Source organism: Ischnura elegans, chromosome 4 (assembly GCF_921293095.1).
Source record: "Ischnura elegans chromosome 4, ioIscEleg1.1, whole genome shotgun sequence".
In the NCBI taxonomy this organism is placed as follows: Eukaryota; Metazoa; Arthropoda; class Insecta; order Odonata; family Coenagrionidae; genus Ischnura; species Ischnura elegans.
Window position 1 is genome coordinate 68,416,746 of NC_060249.1, and position 24,504 is coordinate 68,441,249.

Below are 24,504 nucleotides of genomic sequence, written 5' to 3' on the forward strand. Positions count from 1 at the left end.
AGACACCTGATACAGTGGCGGATAAATATGGTGGGTGCAAAGAGTGCGTCTCCCCCCCCCCCCCTTGCGGGATTTCCCGAATTGCCGAACACTGCAGAACCAAAATTGTAACTTTTTTATATTGTATAATCGGTTTAAAGGAAAACTTTGGATTATTTTTTTATTACGATAAAGTAGCTCAAGATAAATTTTCGATACATCCACTGCATAAACGCTTAATTATCGCCCACCGAATCAAATACGCTCATCTAGTAGTCCTATGCAGAGGCATTGTTTTGCACCCCCTCCCCCCTTCCATTGAGTTTTTTCTGTGTCCGCTACTGAGTTGATAATAATAATGTAAGTGAATGCCAATACTGGTTGTGGGAATGCTGCTTTGCATGGTGAGAGGAGGTAGCCTTTGAATCAGGGTGAAATGCCTTCTTTGCGCTGGTAGCGATTTGAATTGCGCGCCATTGAATGCTCGTCTGAGAAGAGAAACTGATGAAAGCCGCTGAAAACGTTACAAACATATAATTTAATCATTTTTTTATTTAAGAAAATAAGGTACTCATAAAATCCTTGATCTCTATCCGCAAACGGGGATCCTGAGTATAGACGTGTTTTTTTTTTTACTTGCGTGAGGAGCGTGAGGCGCGTTATCAGTGAATTTCAAAGCTCCCTCTCCCCCTTCTTTCGCGGGACCACCTCTGACAGCCGGCAAAAAAAAATTGGAAGACTGGTGATTTTTTTAAATTAAGTGTTAGGCGTTGAAATTGTTTTTTTACCTGGATAGTTTTATTCGCAATGTCTCCCATCAAGGTGAGTAAATCGACTAACTTTCCTAATATCACTTATTTTATTTTAACGTTTTAAACGTAGCACGTGCTTTTTTGTAATTTTCTTGCTTCTCCTATAAGATCGGCATTATTGGAGGGTCGGGATTTGCAAACCCGGATCTGTTTACAGAGGAAGGGTCCAAGGAAGTGAAGACACCTTTTGGTAATCCTTCTGCTCCTTATCGTATTGGTAAAGTTAATGGCATCGAGTGTGTACTACTGGCAAGGTAATGAATTTTCTGTTTTATACTAATATTTTTTTGATCGATAATAGTGTGTTTATTTGAAATTAATCGGTAATTCCCATGACTTAGCGTTTCGTGAAATAATGTAATAATGGTATTCTCGTATAGACACGGCGCAAATCACACTATTCCTCCAACGTACGTAAACTATCGTGCCAATATCTGGGGATTCAAAGAATTAGGATGCACCCATATTATCGCTACTACTGCCTGTGGATCTCTTCAAGAAGATGTCCATCCTGGTGACATCATTATGTTCAACACTTTCATTGACCGGTGAGGAAAAAACTGTATTTCACACCTTCAATTACCTTTGTGAAAGTTAATGCTTGTTCACTTCTATAAAAGTTCATCGTAAGTGTCACTTAAGACTGAATTTTTCTTTTCAAAGATTGTGATTAATTGTGGTATCCATAGCAGGTATGGTATGACAGAATTATTTTTAAATTCCATTCACGAATGCCCATTCTTTCCGGTGAGTTAGGACCAATTTGAGGACCTCAACCTTCTTTGATGGCACTGTCACGGACAAAACCAAAGGAGTATGTCACATTCCAATGGAGCCAGCTCTTTGTGATAAATTGGCTGAAGTTATTTATAATACTGCCTGTGAAAGAAATGTCAAAGCTCATCCAAAAGGAACTGTGGTTTGCATCGAAGGGCCTCGATTCTCATCAATTGCTGAGAGCAAATTGTATCGAAGCTGGGGAGCTCATGCAGTGAACATGACTGCTGTGCCAGAGGTATGACTTCCTTGTAATTATTTCATGTAATTTTTGTGGGTAGTGAATTGAGGGACCTCATCTTCATTCTAGCTCATGCATCAGTGTCAGTTGAGGTATGATAGTATTCACCAGTCCCAGAACACTACTCTGCACTTTTAAAGGCGAATATTTACTTAAAGGCTTACATAGCGAATGATTTCGCATGATCATTCACCATGTATAACGGAACAGTTCGTGAATGAACCTTCATGTGCATGATCATTCAGTGAAAATTAGAACATGTTCTATTTTGCTCGCATGATCCTGTGAATAATCATGTGATCCTTCAGCATGGTCATTCACCGTGTGTAGTGGCCTTAAGAGTGTAAGTTGTGAGGGGCCGGTCAAAGGGGTTCAGAGGGGAGAGGTTTGTCCTTGACCTGTGCCACCTTTATATTTCAAACAGTAGCTTCTCTTGTAATGAAAGTTTATATTACCGCAAGTTTATTTCACCTCAAGTTATTTTAGGGAATGGCCTACCGTTTGTGGTTACTGTCCGTTCACGGTTTTTTCTGTTTTGAAAGTGTTACATTTGAGTCCTCTACAGGCCAATGCTCTGTTTTACAAGTTAGGTTGTTATGAATAAGGCTATTTTCTGTGAGGTTTTCATTATTCCCACAGTAAAATGTTAACCTTTGTAAGACATTTCTATTAGTTTCAGATTAATATACCTTTCTGAAGTACGTTAGAGGATCAATTTTGCCGGCATGAACATAATTTAAATGGATTTTTCCTTTTTTTTTTGTAACTTTGGAAGCTGGAAAGCATTTTTCCCTGAGAGATGTGTGAATGTGTTTGTAATACACATTATAATACTTCTATCTTGTGTTTAAAACGTAAAAATTCAGAGGAAATATTGTTTGCTTTGATCTGAAATTAAACCAGGATTCCCTGAATATTTACTAAGTGCTTGAATACTAAATCTACTTTAGCACACTGTATGAATTTAAATTTTGTGTACAAGTATTTTTCTAAGCAGAGAAATGGCTTTATATTTTCTTTGTAGAACTTAAAAATTTCAAGTGCTTGTTTGGGTTATTGTAATTGAGGACCGAATCCAAGGGGGGTAAGTGCAATTTTTTATTTTTGGAGATAATTACAGGTAATGGTCTGTGAGGTACACAATACTGTTGTGGCAAAGGGATACAAGTGAATCACTGATAAAGATATACATGTAGACTCAATGATTTACCTGTATCTCTTTTAACAACAATATTGTGTACCCCACAAACCATTATCCGTACCTATCTCAAAAAAAAAAAAAAAAAAAAAAAACTGCACTGATCGCCCTAGGCTTCTAGGGTCCTCAATTTATATCTTTGGTTTGCCTGAAGTTGTCCAAAGTCTTACTTATATTTTTTTTCCTTCTGCAGCTTTGTCTTGCAAAAGAGCTTGGACTGTTGTACTGCTCTGTTGGAGTGGTGACAGACTATGACTGCTGGCATGAAGTGATAGTCAATGCCCAAGATGTTCTGAAATGCTTCAAGAAAAACATTGAGAAAGTCTCCTCAGTTTTACATACTGCCATTCCAAAAATTGCAAGCATGTCTTGGGATGATGATATTGAATCTCTGAAGGTGAGGATTTCAGGAGGGTTGAAATGTATGATAGAATAGGAATTCTTTCCTCTAGTATGTTGGTATGTACAGTCCCATATAGAATAATCTTACCACCTAGGAGCTGAATATTGTCTAAGGGTGCGATTCATAGACGGCACTTTAGGCTAAAGTCTACTTTCTCCGTTCCATAAACGCCACTTTAGAAGAAAAATGGCCGAATCGTCACTTTATTGTAAAGTGTCCAACCGAAGCTCGCTTTTGGGCTAAAGTGTTCTTTATGGATGAGTAAATATGGCCGCACCGGCTGTTGTTGAAGTTGAAATATGAAGATATTTGGGTTACGGAAATTAATAGAAATTAATTTTTTTGTGAGAACACAGCAGCAGACAGGTGCATTTCAAGAAATAATCAGACACGTAATATGTCTTTTCCCTGAAAATATATTGAGTCAGTGTTGATGGAGATGACCCATTACAATTCTGCAATTCATCTCTATCAGTCGTTATATTACCTATGAAATTTTTATGATTATGTGATAATGACAGCACAGTAAATGGTTCAACTGGTTGGCTTAATTTATGTTGATTTTGAATACAAGCTAATTATTGAGTTCTTAGGTTATCTATGTGTTTATATTCTAGAATTTCCCTTAAAGATACTTGAAGTTATTGCGAAATTCTGTTTATATTGGCATCAACGGTCTTCATAAGCAAAGACTTGATTTTCATGTTGTTTGGCCAGCCAAATGCTAGTTTCTATACGTTGCATTGTATTTGAAGTGTTTTCATTCCATAATTGCTTAATGTACTCTCTCCACTTGCCTGAATGGCACGCTTAACATTTTCATGTTTCTGTTATTTTGAAACTAGATAGTTTTTGTTTCATTTGTCGACTATGCATTTGAATGTTTAGAATGATGACATAGGTTCTCGTCATTGAGGGCAGCAATAAAAAAGTAAAATGCCCTTTCCTTCATAGTCATATTATCTGCAGCAAAGCAATATTTTCTTGAGGATGCAGGATTGTTATGAAATTTTCTTTACTTGGCATCACAGACTTCATTGAACTTTTTTACCTCAAAATTCATGAATGGATACTAGGTGTTAGGTATTCACATATCTGGAGGCATCATTTGGATTAGACGCGGAGATATCTATTGATATAAATCCATTCTCACATTAAACATGTTTCATTGCATGGTCATGCATTCATTCATTTTGATGATATAGGTATTCTTGAGTGTCCATTTCTCTAGTATATACAGCCCCCGTACGTCAACATTCCAAGAATTAAAATATTGGTAAGCACAAAAGAATTCAATACAGAACCATACCTCCTTCAAAATATGTATCCACCTGAGACAACCACTGATTGGTAAATCTTCAAATTAATTGGTACAGTTTCAAGTTAACGCAAGAGAATTTGACTATTTCACCCACCTTCAATGAATGTATACCATCAAACTTTCACTGACATGTAGTCCAAACAACTGCGTGGAAGTTATTCCTTGCTCCTCTTCCCTTCCATCTGGCCATTTAATTTTAATCATTTTCATCAAGCCATCATGTCTCAATATGTGGCCAACTAACTTGTCCCGTCTTCTCCAGGTTTTTAGAATAGTTCTCTTTTCTCCCACTCCTCTTAGCACTTACTCATTACTTACAATAAGTTGATCCATCTTATCTTCATCATTCTTCCATAGCATCACATTTCGAATAATTCCACTCTTGACTTTCAACTGCTGTCAATGTCCAAGCCTTGCTTTCTGAGAAACGTGCTCCTTAGGTAACATCTGATGAATTGTTTCCTTACTTTTATGCCTCGACGATTCTTCTTTTTGCAGAAAGCCCTCTTCACCTGTGCTATTCTACTATTTCTTTCTTGCTTCATCCATCATTGGTGATTTGGCTTCCCCGGTAACTCTTTCACCTCTTCAAGCTTTTGTTTTCCTAGGTTAATGTTTGTCCAAGCCTCCTCTCTGTTTCTGCCTACCAATATCTTAGTCTTTTTTTTGTTGATTTTCAGCTAATATCTGGCCATTGTCCTTTCCATATTTGTCAAAGTCTTCTTCAAATCCATTGAGGTTATATTACTATAGGAGACTCCACTAGGGAGCAGTGGCCACATCACTGTGAAACCGGTCTCTGTGCTTTAATTCGCACTCCAACTTTAGTCACTAATGGCACAAGGATCGGTATGTTTCAATGTATTTGGCTTTTAATTCCCTTCAGAACTTGTTATAAATGCATATTGTTGTAGTCCAGTGGCTATGGTGTTCAACTCCAAAGCTGAAGTTCTAAGATCAAGTCTTGTCTGCTGTACTTTTTTTATTTCTTTCTACTTTTTCCTTTACATAAGCCTGCTTTTCACAGTTATTTTCATAATTTTCGCAGAAATTTTCACTTTTTTTTGCGACGAATTTTTTTTGTGATCCTGCAGCTTTTCCGATTTTTATTTTTGAATTATTTTTTTCCTTGTCACAACACGACGCATTTTTAACGTACAGATGTTCTAGGATTCCATTCATATTGCAATATGGTATTGTGGACTTACAATTCAAGCCTGGTTTTTTAATCATTGGAAAAGAAGTGTTGAAATTCAGAGAGTGCAAGCCAGGAAGGGAATGGGTTCTTTCCCTGGAGTTGGGGACGGTCTTTCAGCAAGCGGTCACTCATCTAACAAGAGGCTCCAGAGAAGTGTCCTGATGGTTAATTTTGCTTTTTCCTTCAAGAGAATCATCAGTTTTTATCATCAAAGAGTATAGCTTTTCCGGTTATATTTTTTCCTACTCCGCAGGGTGTTAAAAGTTCAAATATTAACTGAATTTGATTCGAAAACTAGGTATGAATGGTTAAGGATGAGTCTTTAATATCATATAGCTATATAAAAGAAAACCAAATACAGGTGTATCTTAAAAATGTATCGTGTTGCGACACAATGAAATAATTGAAAGGAAGCTTCCTTGTGAAAGAATGGAATGAAAAGAAAATCATATGTTGCAAACATACAAAAACATTTCCTTGCATAGGATTAAAATTTTCAGTGTCAACCATGAATATAATTGTGAATAGCAGATTTCTGCCAAAGAAATAGTAGAAGGTAATCATTGTTTTTAAATTACCAGGGATGGGAATCCAACATAGAACCACTGTATGGTATACCTACAAAGTTACCACTAGACCACAGTATCAAGTACTTGCACATTGTTTTGAAGGGAGTACATTTCACTTGTAAATTTCTAACTCAGTTTTTTTAAACTATTAGATGTGTAATTGAGCTTAAGTTATAGCAATAAACGATTGCATTCTATGCCTAGTGTATGTCTTGCGTGCTTAAATGTATGTTGACATGTACCCTAGCGACTGGAGTGCAGCTATTTATTGCGACTGGTGGGAATCAATGGAACCATAGGAGTGGAGACTCCTGTGTAGAGTATTTATGTCCAAATCATTCTGTCATAGCTATAACTGTTATGTTGTCAGCATTTCGCAGCTTACCAATTCTTTCTCTGTGGATATTGACACCCAAAGCCTTCTCCTATATTTTCATTGATGGCTTTCTCCATGTAAACTTAAAAAATTATGGGGGACAGTGAGCACCCATTGCCTCACTCTTTTTCCTGTTCTTGCTTCTGAACAGTTGGGTGTACATTTTACCACAGCTATTTGGTTTTTATACTAACTGTGCACAGTTCTACCATCATTTTATAGCTTAATTGTATCAATGTATGGAAAAACCAATGTAGTGGACATTGAAAAAAAGGGAATAACCTCGATTAAGTGACCTCCCGAGTTATGCAGTTTTCCAGCTATTCATAAATTACCAATGAACGTAAAATGCTTAAATAAAGTCAGAAATACGTCGTGTTTGGTCTTATTATTTTTGAAATTACGCGCACATTACTAATATTTCAATCTGATGAAGGTGTAATATCAATTGCTGAAAGTCATTGTTAGACACCTTTTGTGCTAATAGATCACTCATGCAGCAGTTGACCACCAGATATGGGAAACTTCGAAGCAGGTAGGCATTGAAAGGTCAGTGGGGGAGAAAGAAGGAAGGGTGAAACATGATTCTATTATTCTACTGTAACTTAATGTTTTCTTTTGAAGCTTTTGATTTATGGTCTTCCTAATATGAACTCTGCGCGAGCCGGGGCCTTTTATTTGATTTCGGAGAGGAGGAAAGCATCGGAGGAGGGGCTGAGGACTGATGGATGGAGGGGGTAGTGGATTTTGGGAATTGTGCTACGTAGTTACTATCCCATGGCACTGAGGTTCTCCTGGTGGGGGGGAATCAGGGATTTTTGGATTTTTTCACCCGATAATTTTTAGTTCACCACGTCGAACTCTTTTCACCGGTCTAATCCGTGAATTTGATGTAATTCGACAACTTGCCTAAAGCGGTGCTGAATGCACTAATCGACTACAGTTCTCTACATTTTTCCGAGTCAACTACCAACGACGTGCGTGCGACAGTGAATGATGCAAAATTCAAAGTATTCGAGGTATGCGAGATGGTACATATAGCATAACTATTCGAGATCTCTAATATTGAATACTTTCTAGTATTCAAGTATTCGCTGATGCTATTCGCACATCTCTATATTTTTCCTGAAACTGAAGACTCAAAATTTTGGGGGGGAACTATATTCAGAGGGAGACCATAATTGGAGACATGCGGTACCAATTTGGGACAAAAGTTTTCGGCTCCTTGGTGGCAAGATAATTCTGCCCGGGACTGTGCATTTTTAATACTTAATGGTGAAACATGTTTTTTTTTTCTTTTGCAGAAAGTGGTGGCCAGCAGTATGGTGAACTGAAGCCTAAAAAAGAAATTTCTTGATCTTACATGTCATGGGTTGGAATATTTACTGCATGAATAAGCTATTCGAGATATCCATTAACCCAGACATGTTTATTTTTTTATAATAATTTCAAAAGGTTTTGGAATGTTATGTACAGCTAAAGTTTACATCCACAGTTGTGGGTCAACAATTTTTGATACTGATATAATACACGTAACTGTACAACAATAAAGAATTAGGATGCTCTTTCATAAATTTCCTTTTCTTCATTTCATCTTCCTAAAATTCCAGTATATTACATTTCCATTCAATTTAGAACACTCAACACCATCTCCCTTTTTTATGGTAGCTTTAACAAGCCCTTACAATCAGTATTTTACTACTTTATACTATCTACATAAAATTATACAGTATTCACACTTGTGCTTATTTCCCCATGGCACTATCCATTTATCACTGACAAGGAATGAAAAACATTTATAAAAATTTAAAACCTGAAATGAGATAGTGTGCTTCTGTTCATAACTTGCTTCTACTCGGCAACCATGATTTTTAACAAATACACAACACCACACAAATGCAATAAAATGGTAAAAAACAATACTGATACTGGAGTTACAGGTTTCAGCATTCAAGGAGTAACATTTAAATGCGTGATCAAAAATACATAAATAAACCTCAAAGGTGGAGTTGCCTTTCGAAATAATGTTTACAATATTTACAAATGGAATGTTTAGTCGGAAGGAATTTCAGTATCCCTCCCAAATTTCCACACCAAAGCTACAAACATTTTATTCTCATAACAAGGTTTTATTGACTGTGTCACCAAGGAGCAATTTCATTGAAATACTGCCATGATGTGATCTGCTACATAAAACTGCCCCGCTCTTAATTTGTTCTCAAGCTCAAGAAAAGTAAGCAACACAGTATCTTTAGAAACTTAAAAAATAGTTTACTTTGAAACATTCCAAGTAGCAGTAATTTAACACATGATTTAAATAAAATCTATTGTTATGGACCACAACACTGATAAATCTTTCAACCCCTCAACAACTGTTATACATACTTAGGAATGAAATATACACAACTATGAATGTGTGTCACCCAGCTTTGCAAAGGTCTAAGGTAAGACACATTGACAGCATTCCATGTTGCACCAGTGAATTCATTTTATCTTTTTATATCTTGTTATCCATCATATCTACATTGATCTTGTAGTACACATAAGGGAAGTATTCTGCCTGGCCGAATCCCAGCCCTGGTATGTCCACACTCTGAAATTAAATCATATTTGTTATAACTAATCTTAAACTAAAAACAATTCATGCTTTCACAGTCATGTGTGCTTGCTATCACTTTTAAGTGCTTAACCCTTCAACTGCGCAAATAAGCTGAAATAGAGCTCCCCAGAGGCGCATTAAGATAATATTTTTGCATAATTTTATTAATTATAACTTTTTACTTAAGAAAAAAAAATTTTAAAATATTTAGGGCAATAAAAATAAAAAGAGGTCTAAAAGATGTCCGCATGACATCTACTTGTCAAAGGAAGAACTTCTAAGCACACATGGACTGGGAGAGTAGAAGAATAGTTCAAATCGTCAATAGACGATGGGAGCAGTCTGCTAAGGCGATCGCTTATAGACGATGGGAGCAGGTTAAGGGTAAAAAGAATGCTAATTATTATAAAAATATTAAATTGAAATGCTGATTGAGTAGTAAATCATGGCATCACAATAGGGTAGTTACCTTCATCAAAGAAAATGAAAGGCATTGATTGTGATTCGTTACCCACCATTAGTGTATTCATAATAAACAAATTATTTGGTTTTTAAAAATCCCAGTTTAGAAGAATGTAAACGGTCAATTTTAACCTCTTTTGGAAAAATCTATATTCTTTAAAATTCACAAGACATAGCTTATGAGTAGTAGATAGATGTAAAGAGAAGAGTTTTCCATTAGAAAATAAGTTCCATGTAACCCCTCCATACACTTGAGTAATATCAGTTTGATAACTCCCGCATTCATTTGTACTCTCCATAAAATCTTTTTTTTTTTCATTTCAAAAGATTAATTTTCTTTATAAGTATCATTACAACACTGTTGTCCACCATCAATGTAAAAAAAAACGCCATGCAATAAATGCTGATAGGCCTATCAGCAGAAAATCAGCAAGCATTTTTTCTCCCTCAAAGTCAATATGTACTTCAGTGCCTTATTTCATTCACTACAAAGGCAAAAAAAGTTATCTGTGTAGGCCAAGTTTGATGTTAAACAATGCATCAGTTACCTGGTAAATAATGCATCACCAAATTGTGACCCTAGAAAATACCTTATTCGATGAAAATCTAATTTTAAAGCCTTATCCAATAACCACGCAAACTTAATATTAAAGAAATGAACTTACCTCATGCCCGGAACCCTGTACAGCACTGCTATCTAAATGACCATATAACTGGTTGAGAACATCACGCAATCTTTTGGTAGATTTCTTGTTAGGATGCAATAGCATTGCTTGGAAGTTGACAGGTAAACCATACCTGTATTAAATATTTGCAAAAGGACTTGAATTAACACACTGATGAATGGGGGGGGCTAAGGTTCACAAAATACTTCTCCAAATCTTGTTTGCTATTACATGGAAGTATGTTAAGTATCAAATCTTTTTGCTTAAGAATGAATATCATTACATCAGCGGGTATTATTAAACGGAATTTATTATCCGTAAACGAATACTTTCACTGATACAAATAATAAATGATAACACACAAAAATCCGGTATACCTGTTTCTAGCAAAATTAAAGACTGGTCCTCTACAATTTGTTTTAATTAGTTTCACAGTAGTATTAATTCTTTAAAATACAAGAAAAAACCACCCAACTACATATGTATAAGCTTATAAAATATGGGCTTGCCCTTCTTTCTACCACTACTACCAATGTATTTGGACTGGGATTCAAAAATTTAGCTGTCAATTGCTAAACCTGTATCCGTCATGTATGTTGCAGGTAAATTTATGCATAGTGTGTACCATTTGACCTGATATATTGGTGATAAAAATAGTCACCTTACATACATTTGCTTATTGAAGACAAGGATATGGAGGAAAAACTAGAGATAGTTGATTGATTTGAAATCAAATTTAAAAAAAAAGGTGCAGTTGGAAATTCGGCTATTCCATCGTATCTCATCAAATCCCACTGAACTTAATACAACAGAAAGATGATCAACAAAAGCCATATTTAGCATATTGGGAGGAACCTGCCCACCTACAGTCCTGTTCAAGAAAAACTTTTCAGCCTTGAGTCAAAATTCCTTAAGCCTGAATTACACGATCATTTCTTTCATCCTCTTTGTGCTCACTTGAGCAATCACTTATCGGGGCCAGAAAAGTGATCGCTCGACCTATCACTTTTTAAATCATGTGGTCCCTCCTGCTTTCACTTTTTATGTGGCTTTTTGCACCATGTCCGATATCACGGCTTGTTGTAGTGGGACCTGTATCACAAACATCTAGTCTTAAAGCCTGAATTTGATTACATTCAAAGGCAGGCCACGAATGCTCTCAGGATATCTAATGAGCAATTACGCGTAATTACAGTTAAAGGTTTGTAAGTACCTACATTAGTCACCACAGAAAGTTCACTGTTGTTTAATTATCCATGCAGGGGAAAAATGGATTGTGTAACATTCATGGGTTATATTAAGGAGTTATCATTGGCAAGATTAAAGAGTTGGGCAATATGGGTGGGCCAATATGATGTAATGGCTCGTTTGTGATGAAATGTGTTCACCAAAAAACAGAGATTGTGTTAAAATTGGGACTTTCACCCCGAACTTTTCCGTTCAAATCATATAATATAGTTTAATAATAGCAAATTAAACAAAATATCGATGCAGTCTTGAATAAAAACGATGATTTTATCCACTACAAATCCTGTGTTTTTTTTCGAATAACCCACTCTAGAGAATCGATACGTTACAAATAACACTCTCTCTAAACACTAGTTAATTATTTGAGCCATCATTTATTTTATTTTATTCCCAAACCACCAAATACAGCTCTCATAGGCCATTTTGTACCATTTGGGTTAACACGCTTCCATAGTGGTTATACCTAAATGACCTTAAAATTCCGAAGTGGTCGCAGTTGACAAGATGGATGCCACGCGACAGTTTGGAGTGATGAAAAAAAATATGGGAATCCTCATCACTGGAGCTATCAGGAAAAACAATCCTGCATGAAAATTATTTCCGAGTAATCACTGGAGTGATCACTCAAAAATAACAAAAAAATGATCATGTGATCAGGCTTTGCCAAAGTTGATAATGATATGATACACAACCAATTCAAGCCAAAACGGCCACTCTTACAAATGTGGAGTACCTTCTTGGCCCTAAACTACATCAGTCAGATTTAAATTTACTCTAAATGAATTTTTTTCTTTGTACAATCCTTCACATTAATTTTTTTCCACAAAAAATATCAAATCAACACACATTAAACAAAAATTAACTAACCCCTATCTAATTTTTGTCATTTTAGCATCCTTTAAAGACTTACCTTAAAACTGACTCCACAAATACTCTTAGTGCTTTGACGTGTATCCAAGCGCAGAAACATTCACTGAAGTTCACTTTTAGCCAACGAACCAATGGGCCCTGAATTAGAAAAAGGCACCAATTTCAACTGCAATCAAGGTCAATACCATACTTTTTGCCGAAAATAAGACACTTTTTGCTGGAATTCAAAAACAAGTAAATATGTTTCCTGGCTTTCAAGCCAGGTTAATGTATCCAGGATGTACAATATGATGGTTTCCGGGTCGGGAACAGAGCATATACAAGGGGGACTACCCTAATCTCAATAGATAATATTTATTGTGAAAGAGGAAACACTATATCTTGGAACCATTTTGATTCTCATCATGCAGAAAAAAATTATGTCTCTCTTAAACAAAATGGATAACATTTAGAAATAAAACACTATTTATTCTGGAATAAGGAATGGCAATATTTATATGTTATACAACCACCATTACATGAGTTAACTATAAAACCAAGTCATACAAGCAATTTTTAAGCCTGATCTAAGTTCAGCTTTGGCATAAATAAGACAAAAGCATTTTGTTAATAATATAAATATCACATATTAGCAGCAATATCATAGAAGCTATAACAAGTACAAAAATTATGATAAAATTAAAATATTAGAGTTTAACGGGAGAGCCGAAATTAACAAAAAAATTTAACAGTTAAAATATTACAAATGAATTTATAATTGGTCACTAAATATTATTTTTGGAATGGTAGGGTTGCGATAAGTAGATCAGAAAATGATTCAGCGATGGAATATTTGAGAAAAGTAAATCAATAATTTAAAAAAATTAAAATTCAACTATAATAGGAAATCAATTTACCATGAATTTTCTTACACTGAGATAAACTTTGAAATGAGTCACGAAGTATGGTTATGTGACAATTATGAGCAGAGACATAAATATAATGTGAACTAAAGACTTTTTGTAAGGAAAAATGTGAAAACATAAAAATGCACACACATCATACATCTTTTAACCCAAAACTCTCCTCCGGTATTCAGGAAGGGGTGGAAATACATCCATACAAAAATTTGAATTAAAATCTGAGGGCCTAAGGGTCAATTGTCAGTTAATTGAGCTGTAATGACCCCAAATCAAACACAGTAGACTCCCATTAATACAAACAACCTTATTACAAAGTTCTGATTTTTACAAAGCAAAATGTTGGTCTTGATAAAAAGGCTAATCCTATCTATAGTGAAGGAAACTTAATTACGACCCTTTTGTTATTACCAAATACAACCTCAGTCCCCGTCCTGGCGGTCACAAAAAGAACTTTACCACTAAGTTCCACGGATAAGTAACAGCATTTAGATGGATATACACTATGCCACATCATTATCATTGCGCTATGATTAAGTTCTCCTCACCCTCTGTACCTAAGAGCGTCAATTATGGTTCTTTCTTCAGTAGGAGATATTTTTTTATACACGCAAAATCATATAATAAGCCTTATTCCTGTGTAATCATGGTGACCCACTCATTACTGCTTGTAAATTGGCCATACAGTAACTTCTAATCTTATGAAAATTCAATTTTACTAACTTTCGGAAGTAAAAACATTCGATTTTACTAACTTTTAAAAGTAAGAACATTCAAATAATTCAAGCGTGCCAGAAATTTCATAAGTGGCAACTTCGGAGTCGGCCAATGCGGTGTGGCATAGAGGATCTCGCACAAAGAGCACAGTCTGAACAAAGTATCAATTTATTCGTAGTCAAGTTAGGAACTGTAAAGAGTTTCGCCCGTTTTTCCTTCCTGAGGACAGCAAATTATTTTCAAATCCAGCTGATTCGTGTTTACAGCTTCGCGTTAGCTCGATTGAGACGAGCTGATCTAGCCAGCAGCTAGATCAGTTCAACACAATTGTGAGCTAATGCAAAATTGTAATACAGTGTTGCATTTTGCAGGATAACCACGGTGTTCAATGCATTACATGTTTATCAACTTAAAAAAAGGTCTCTGAACACATCCTGTTCATAATTTGAGGACTTATAGTACTCCGAAGATATCAATCCTCAATTGAATTATGCAGTACCCAAGAAATTTGCGTTTCACATATCGATGTTGTAGACACCGTAAGGTCATGACAATGGGAAGACAACAAGAAACTGGCACAAACTGCCCTCATTCTTCTATAGGTAAAAGCAAGCAAATGTGCCCGTTTATTATATATTTGTTCGTAATTTAATAACATATTTCATACACACAATTCTTAAGCTATTCCGTAGCACAACTATAAGCATGGGAGATTGAAGAGACAAGAAATTTTGGCAATATAATTTTTTTTTTTGCCTTTGATCCCTAAAAGAAACATTCTTACGAAATTCGTAATAACAAACCTATGATTTTTCCGCCCCATGAAATTTGTAATAACAAGAGTCTACTGTATCTACATACTCCAGCATTATGTTTCTGAAGTTGGCCATTTAACTTGACAATACAGTAGACTCCCGATTATCCGGGCTAATGATGGGGAGGGACGGCACGAATAATCGGAAAACACGGATAACCCAAACATCAAATCCAATGTCTTGTAATGATCATAATTTACGTAAAACAAACAATATATTATTATTTATGCCATTATTCTGCTTTATTAGCGTGCTTCCCAGACTCAATGAGAGCTTTCTTCGCCAGTTCGCGATCTTTTTAGCGGCAATAACATGGTTGTACTCGTATTATTAATGCTCCATGTAAGGCCTGGTTTCGAAAACCACACTATCGTAGCTGTGTGATCGCGGATACAGAAAAGTGATTTGCACAAGCGCTTCAAAACAACTGCTCGACGTCGGAAACTACATCGTCAGGCACCACGCCACGCAGTCGCGTCTCGCACAAGTTGCCCGGGTTGCAACTGCTGCCGGACGTGTATCCGTGATCACGGAGTGCGTTCGCACACTGCTAGGCTTGGAAAACACGAACTCGGTGATCCCTTGAATGCAGCTAGCGCGCGATCGCTTCCGTTTTACGAACGGGATTCTGACGGAAATGATAAGCCTGGTGTATCCTAGCATTAATGCAGTAATTCCGATAATTTTGGGTCCAATTTTATTTTTTTATAAGATCGCGGGAAAAATTGAGCGAGAGTTAAAATCATGCACGGATAATCCGCAACCCGGATAAACCGCAGCCGGATAATCGGGAGTCTGCTGTATTTATGAAAAAAATTAGCCTTACTCCTCCAATTAGCTCTAGGATTTTTTCAAGGGACTCAAATTTAATTTCTTTTAAAACTTAAAAATTTATTTTGGCAATTAAATAATTAATTTTTTGGTGTATTCAAAATATACAATCTATGAAACATTGATTTTCAGATAATAATAAAAGGTCATAATTAATAAATACTGAACAACACACAGATTTAATGTATTTATAAATAAAGAAAAATTGAAATTACCTACTTGCAACAGTACTAGTAATTCAAGCCATTATTTTTTTACAAGAGTACATACTATGTGTATTATAGTAACAATTTTCCTGCAGCTATTTTAATGAAGCTCAATTACAATCTTTTAGTACTATTCTTATCACTGTTTACAAAATATAAGCCACTAAAAGGTAGCGTTTCACATGTAAATTACTTATATGTATTTGAAAGCCATATTGACACATGGCAAAAATAAATTTGATTGAAATGAGAGTACTTACAAATTGCTTCTTCTTATCCATTACTAACTTAGTAATCTCATTCTTTCCTGCAGCTAACTCTTCCTCATTGTATGTGAAGTCTCGTACCATAAACCTGAAAGAAATAAAAGTGCAATGGGTGATTTGCAGTCCATTTGAACATTTCATTAAAATTTAAATTCCAATGCCCAATGTATATGGAATAAAATTGAAAACAAAAGATGCACAATTATGTGTGTACTAACGTGTAATATACAATGTATTGTGCACATTCCTACTTTTTCTAATTATTGCATGTAATCCTTATTACTTTCACCATTTGATACATGTGCGAAAATTATATTAATACTATTCTTCTAATTCAAGCAAAATTATGCTGTTGTAGTGAAAACTTCTCATAGCTTTTTGGGTGCGGTCTAATGTAGGAACTCATCATACGGAGGTAAAACACTAATTGCGTATTGATAGTCACAGAAGAACACAGTTATACATGACTCATGCTATCAGTGTGTTTAAAAAATTGGGGTTCAGGAAGGCAGGTTGAGTGTAAAGAGGGAGCTGGCAAGAAGGGGAGGCTCTTCCAAAGAAACCACTTCCCATTGTTCTCAGGTAACTTGAAACTTTTACTCGACTTCAGTGTAATTTTCTCTGGTCATCGAACTCCAAGCTATTTCCATTCCTACTCCCCATTCCACAACAATTTTATTTTTTTATGGGGAAACTACTTCGATGCTTAAAAACTGTCAAAAATACACCATGTTAGGTGTCATTTTCTTTCGTATTTTGTGCATAATACGAATATTACAATCCAATCAAGATACCTCATCATTTGCTGAGAGTAATGATTAAACACTTTCGGACCCAATAGGTGACTCATTTATTTTTTGTCTTGAGAAACTGGAATCTTTGAAGAAGGTTGGCTGAAAGAGGTCAGTTGGCAAGAAAGGGGGAGGGGTGAAATGCATTTCTATTGTTCTCCTGTACCTAATATTTTATTTCAAAAGATTTATGGTCTTCGTAACATGAAACCTGAGCGAGCAATAATCTGGGGTGCCAGAGTCTTGTTGGGGGCTACTACGTAGGGGAGGGAAACATTTAGAGGGGTGGTCTGAGGAATGATGGGTGGGGGATAGTCGATTTTGGGAAATGTGGGACATACCGTATAAGCTTGTGTAAGAGGCGCACACGTGTAAGAGGCGCACCCCTATTTTGAGGATCGAAGCTATAAAGAAAAAAAAATTGCGACATTGTTTTTATCCTATCGTGCGGTGTTGCAGACGTATGCCTGGAATTTCGACAGTTATCGAAATGTCCTCTTTCAGTACTATTTGAAAGAGGAAATTTTGATAACTGCGGCGGCAAAAGAGGGAGTAGAAAGAGTTCCGATCCTCTCTTTGCATACGCCATCGCTCTACGTTGCTTGTCTTACTCACGAACAATTTTGTTTAAAAGCTCTCGCAGGAGTATTGCAATAGAATTGCAGCCGTGGAAAATTTTAAGGCAAAACACGACAGGCAAATGGCATGAGTTTTCCCAAGAGATTGAACAACAATCGGGGCAATCTCAGCACCGTAGGATAATAACCACGTCGTAGATTTAAGGGCCCTTGCACACACACCGATTTTGGACGGCTGGTAAAATATCGGCCGTCCACATTCCAATAGTGAACAGTGGGAGAGCATTGGAGCTTGCACACGTACCGACCACACGCCGGCACCGGCAAAATGCCGGTTAGCTGCCGGCTATTGTCACTGTGGATCGCCGACGCCGGCTCACAAACTTAGCAACGTATCGTTTGACCGGTAAAAATCCGGCGTGTGTGCAAGCATCGCTTCGCCGGTAAAATATCGGCCAATATTTTACCGGCCGTCCAAAATCGGTGTGTGTGCAAGGACCCTAACGGAACTACACTCGGCTCTCCATCAGCTAATACCTCTGCCGTTTTTTTCCTTTCCGAGACTCCACAGGAAAATATCAAGTTACAGGGGAACAATGAAAACGTGTTTCATCCCGACCCCATTCCACCAACTGACCTTTTTCGGTCTACCAGGTTCAATTCCCCGAGTTTCTGGAGGTCAAATGCTACGTGAGTCACCTTCTGAGCTCGAAGATATCTCGATATCTTTCAGCAATTGTATGACACGCACGAGGTTATAAAAAGAATTAGACGTAGCGCGACGTATATCTTACAGCATTTAAGTTTTTTGAGCTCTAATTGATTGACACAAAGATTTATAGCTAAAATAAGGCTACTAATATTCAACATAGTCCAAACATCACAATTTCGGAAGAAACAAGCGTAGCATAAGCGCATTCAAACAAGACGAGACAGACTGGAAACTCAGGCAACGCAAACTGCGTATATCACATTGCTGCGCCTTCGCCCCTTCGCTTTAAAGGCAACGACGTCACATGCAAGATCGGACGTGTTCTTCCCTTGCTCCTTCGCTCGTAGCTTTAAATACGGAGGGGAGGGAGCCCTCTTCCCCTCGACCTCTCCTTCAGCGCTCTTCACTTATAAGCATTTCCGATTTCTTCTATCCACCATTAAGTCCAACAATGAGCACACTCGTTCGAATTTTTTCAACCGCAGGTTTTGACACCAATATTACTATATGCAGTATAAATGCCGCGGGATGCCCACTCGTGGCAATAAATTTAGCGCGCGCTCCGGAGCGAATCACCCCGCGCGATCTTTTCAATGTTCACCTCTGGGGTACCGACGTGACGGCGCGATGCTTGCAAGAAATTCAAACAGGAGCATTTTAAAAATACGTCACTAAGGGAGAAACTACCCTGCCTGCCGCTTGATTTTGACCCAGGGTTTCAGATGACTGACTCACGCTGAAAACCAAGGCCACTCAGTTCCCCTTGAACTTGCAACCGGTGAAGGGGAGGGGGGGAAGATACGAAGTTTGTGTAAGAGGCGCACCCCCATTTTCGGCTGCAATATCTGGGAAAAAAGGTGCGCCTCTTACACGCGCTTATACGGTAGTTACTATTCTACGGTGCAGAGGTTCTACCGATGGTAGTTCCATCCCTTGGCCAAGATTCACACTATGTGCCCATCGTGTTTAGCCTAAAGACCCTTTGAGATGATCAGAACTTTAAAGAGATAAGTATGCAATTCCAAAAATGGTCAGCTATTTATATACCTCATGAAGTATATAAATGATACTAACATATTTATACTAACATTAACTCAGAAGAGGTTTAAAACAAATGAGTCCTCAAGCACATAAGGGCGACTAAATAAAAGATTTTACATATTGAAGAGATATTTTTTTGACAGGGAATGGAATGTTTGGTATTTCGTAAAAATAACGCTTGACTAAGATGGTTCTACTTTATTAGCAAATGCTTCAATATCCGTGGAGTAGATAGTTATGAAATTATCAAAAAATGAAATAAATAGATTTGTTTTCATTATGTGAACTAGTACAATAACCAAAAATTATTGCCCCTGCCTATTTTTAATGTTAAGAAAAAATTATGGTAGCTGATTTCACACTGTTTGAAATAACATTATTTCCTCACAAAAAAAAAGAATAGCATGCACAGTGAAACCTTTCTCGATTGCACAGAAAGAAATAAATACATCAAGGAGAAAAATAAAAGAGGCATAAAAAGAACACATTCAAAATGCTGGGGCAATGCCCATGTGTTCAAAAACTGGTAATCAGAAACAGATATTTAACATGCATAATTAAGAAAAATAAGCACAATATATTTACTTTTTCTCTCTTGCATGATGCTTAAACTCCTCCACAACCTTTTTAAACAAAGTAACGGTGAAAAGGCCATAGTCTGAATCCTGGAAAACAAGCACAGAAGACCTTGGAACAATCATATCGGTTAATTTTTCATAACCAGTATTCCAATCATTGAAGTGAGGCCTGTAATTTAAAAAAATAATTATTTATAATACTATAGGTAACTTTCCATATTAGTAGGAGTACATATTAGCATGAAATTAATCTTGGAATAGTTTCGTTCATGAGACAAAGTAATTTTTTGGGCCTTACTTTGATTAAAAAAATACCATTTCATATGAAATAAAATACAGTACATTTTTTGCTTCAATATGACCAATGAGATTCAAAATTAAGCACATTCCTGCCTGAATATCTGAAGTTAAATATTACTCACTTTTGAACGACAACGAGCAGAGTTGTCAAATACTCCGAATCTAGAATGAAGTGCTCCTTTTTCACTAGATCAGCTAAGTTTCTGGTCAGCAAGCTGCCACTGCAAGAGCAAAAACAAATTAATTTTAAGAAAAACTTTTTTATTAACTTTGTGGTAGCAATCAACTTCTAAAATTGATATGAACACCAGTACAATGTCCAAAGGTTTGTACTCCACCAATGTTTCAGAACATTATGGAGCTTGCCATCCCAGTTATGGCAAAATATTCTGAAACTACAGCTGGTGGTGCAGAGTAAGAAGTTCAGAAATTGTTTCCATGTTTATGTTTGCACTGTGAAATCCATTTTAAAGAAAATAGTGATATGAAACCTTAAATTAAGCCTAAATTAGCAATTAACAGTTTTTTCCATGAAAATAAGATTTCTTTAAACCTCTTCAATTTGCTATGGCTGTCATCCATAGGGCTAAGGTTTTGAAGGTAACCCTACAGGAGCTAGGAGAATGATTCTCACTTAAGGACTATACTAAGAGTATAGAGGAAGAAACTAAATAGAACAACGTGGAAACTAGGAATCAAGTTGAATAGATATAAATCATCATGCAATACTGATTACATAGCCATATTAGCAGGAAACTTCGGGCACATTTACTCCAACGGTCTACATTAGCAAGATGGGTCCGATGATAGAGAAGTGTCTCAAGGAGCATTATCGCCACTTCCATCTTTGCCAATTGGAGAAGTTGACAGTGTCAGAACACACCCTTATGAAGAATCAGTGCATTCTCTGGGAGAACATTGCTGGGCTGTGTGAATCCAAAGGATATTGGCACTGTCTAACCATGGAGGAAGTTAAGATCCACCCCAAAAACAATAACATCAACAGGGACTAACGCCTTGCCCAATGCAAGTTTTGGAACACAATAATAAAAAGGGCAGCACTGATTCGCTGAGAAACCATCAATCACCAATGACCTAATTGATACAGAATCATATCAACACCCAGATGGTCAGAAAATCTCACGTCATACCTGTGGATACTAGATAAGAAATAATGAAACGTCAGCAAAAAAGAACCATGAGCCAGAGTAAAAGCAAAGAGGAATTCACCCAAGCCACTCACTGAGAAAGCCTTAAATCTCATATCAGATATGTATAGCTCTCACGAAAGAACCTGGTGCAGTCCTGCGCATGACGGAGGGTAGATAGCAGTGGAAGGGGTGAATGGAAAAGAAGAACCTGGTGCAGTCCTGTGCATGACGGAGGGTAGATAGCAGTGGAAGGGGTGAATGGAAGAGACAGAGGGGAAGAAAGCAAGGAAGAGAGAGAGGGAATGGCAGGGGAACCAAACTACTTGAGAAAAAAGATGGAACTCCATTATGGATGTTGTGAGTGACATAGAAGTGGACCCAAAGACACACTAAAACTCACAATGCAGAGGCACAAAGCACACACACTCAAGGCTAGTAGGAAATTGAGGAAATCATCCTTTGCCAAGACCTACACTTAAAACTATGGAAGAACTTTGATCCTTGTGCTTTTACCATGCAATAAGACGGAGCCAGAAGGCAGGTAGTGGTAAGTCACCCCTTTCTTGTAGCTGGAGTGTTGGTAGCAATTACGAAGGATTTGCGATAAATGCTCCACAAAAAACAACCCTCCTCTCCCATTCACAGGCATTTTGAGAATTCTGTGGCCCAAGCCCCAAAATTGCTGACTGTGCAGCGACATGATATTTTGAGAGAGCTATAACTTTTACATCAAATATATTTTTCTTGCACAACCTCCTCATAATTCATTATTGGTTGGAGAGATTTTAATGTTCATTTCAAAGGACTTAGCATTTGAGAATTTCGAGTTTCTTATCAGCTCTCTTTGACTATCATCAAGGGGACAAAATGAATTGAGTGTGCTTCATGAAAACAAAAAAAGAATCACTGTCATTCACAGAAATCTTCTCCAAAGCAAGCCTTACAGGGTGAGTCCGGAAAATGAGATTAAACTTATAGTAGTGATGGAATCAGCCATTGGGCTTGCAGCTCCCTTCAGCTACTTGCCCTGGTTCTCCTTATTATGTCAGGAACTTCAGCCCACTAATCTCCTAACAGCCCATTATCCAAAATCAAGCTTGTTATGATGATACGTGGCTCGATGTGTATGATATGTGACTTGACGTCTCAAGAAAATCTTATATTCACACCTGACAGAATAAAACTGCCATGAACAAGTACATGATGAACAGCTGGTAAGGTTATTTATTTTGTTTGACTATGCACATTTACATCCTACTGACTCTGTGTTTAACACTATATGATTCTTCATACACCAATGTGGCTGAATAAATCACCCCTCTTACCATTGACCAGGAAAGACAATTCAATGGAACCATCAATAAGATCTTACAAGTGGGCATTGGATTCAGTTATTGTATTTTATTACGCATACTTACTTATCGTACAAACTTAAAATACCACTAATTCTGACACTTAAGAATTCATAAACACTCAATATCAGCATAATGTACTCCACATTTCTCTAGGAGCCATTGATTCCAAAAAAGTCTGATGACAATACTTCAAGATAGCATGAAAAGGAATGAACATAAATATTCATCCTCCATTAGAGAATTGTAAAGCAATGAGGGAGATTAATACAATGGCAATCGTATCAATACATTAATGACCTCTGTGGAGGTACTTACAACATTTTGGATTTGCCCAAGGTAGAAAGAACGGTTTTCATATGAATGAATATTTAAGTCTATCTTTTGTGACATTCTACTAAATTCTACCCTACTTTCATACAAGAGGAAAAAATAGCTTTAAATGCAGCCAGTTTGAGAAGCAATGGCAAATTATAAAGATGTTTATTGAGTACCAATTACCCACTCTTCCCCTATCTATTTCGCTAGTGACACCCAATCCTTAAAAACAAAAACAAGGCCACACATATTTACTTACGTTTGCTTTTTCTCCAGATTCTGTAGATTTCCTTTCAAGTTATTATAGGCACTTGACTTCGTTTTAAGGTCTGCATCTATCTGTCCAACTTGCTTGCTGATTATGTCTGCTATGTTGCGCAAGGACTGCTTAATCGGATATTTGGCCATATCCCATTGAAACCGGGTAATGTATGTCGCCAGGTCAGCTGTAATATTCAAATTTACTGTGTTACGCAAATAATTTAAATCCTTTTTCCCGGTATCCCAGCACTTGACAAGTCATTCCACAAAAAAGTTAGGATTACTACGAAAATTAATATAATAGACATTACTGTTATTGGCCAAAAGGTTTTCTTGAACTTTGTCTCTCTGGTCCTCAAGAACTTCTCCAAGATACCCAGACACTTTTCTTGTGCATTGCTCGACGAAGCTGTCTAGTTTCCCTAGGTCATCAGAAAGACCTACCAACTGATCCAGGGTGCCGACCTAGCAAAGACGGCCAAAATTAATGGAAGTGTTCAACAGTTTCGGCTCAGTAAATGCTAACAACCATAGGAGTTGACTTACTTTTAAATCTGGGATGTGAAACTTGTAATTGTCAGACAAGTTGTTCTGTTTACTTGTAACATTGTTTAGTGTCTCCCAAGTTTGTTGGCATGTTTTATCTCCCGGGGCTGATATCAACCAGTACTCAGTCATTCTTGACAGATGCTACATGAACAAATTCAAATTTTAATAAATGTCAAGAAAGTAGGTTATCATACCGTCATATTAAATGAAGAATTCAAGTAATATTGTAATAAAAGGATTACCTCGAGAACTTAAATAGATGATTGCAGAATATAAATTCTATGAGAGGAAGCACAAAGAAGACAGTATTCTTAGCAGAAGAAATATTCACCTATTCCAATTCATTACAATTCACGTGACTCGGTGCTGCCACCTTGCGTTGATTTTCTGAAGTTTTTGTTATTCATTTATTAAGCTTATC

The 24,504-nt window shown here is 36.8% G+C and overlaps 2 protein-coding genes across 2 annotated transcripts; one reads left to right on the forward strand and one right to left on the reverse strand.

Annotated features, from left to right (window-relative positions):
* The first annotated feature begins 646 nt into the window (after positions 1 to 646).
* Positions 647 to 8,448, forward strand: LOC124157638 (S-methyl-5'-thioadenosine phosphorylase-like). The gene is made up of 6 exons (XM_046532539.1): positions 647 to 801; positions 900 to 1,045; positions 1,172 to 1,339; positions 1,548 to 1,806; positions 3,201 to 3,404; positions 8,179 to 8,448. Exons 1-6 carry the CDS (start codon positions 787 to 789, stop codon positions 8,206 to 8,208), a joined length of 822 nt encoding a protein of 273 aa, XP_046388495.1. The 5' UTR covers positions 647 to 786; the 3' UTR covers positions 8,209 to 8,448.
* On the reverse strand, positions 8,285 to 24,453 carry LOC124157637 (V-type proton ATPase subunit C). Its single transcript, XM_046532537.1, has 10 exons — positions 24,326 to 24,453; positions 24,081 to 24,224; positions 23,846 to 23,999; positions 23,533 to 23,719; positions 20,575 to 20,673; positions 20,160 to 20,321; positions 16,447 to 16,540; positions 12,759 to 12,856; positions 10,601 to 10,733; positions 8,285 to 9,467 (listed from the first exon to the last, which is right to left on the reverse strand). Exons 2-10 carry the CDS (start codon positions 24,210 to 24,212, stop codon positions 9,372 to 9,374), a joined length of 1,155 nt encoding a protein of 384 aa, XP_046388493.1. The 5' UTR covers positions 24,213 to 24,224; positions 24,326 to 24,453; the 3' UTR covers positions 8,285 to 9,371.
* Positions 24,454 to 24,504: the final 51 nt, after the last annotated feature.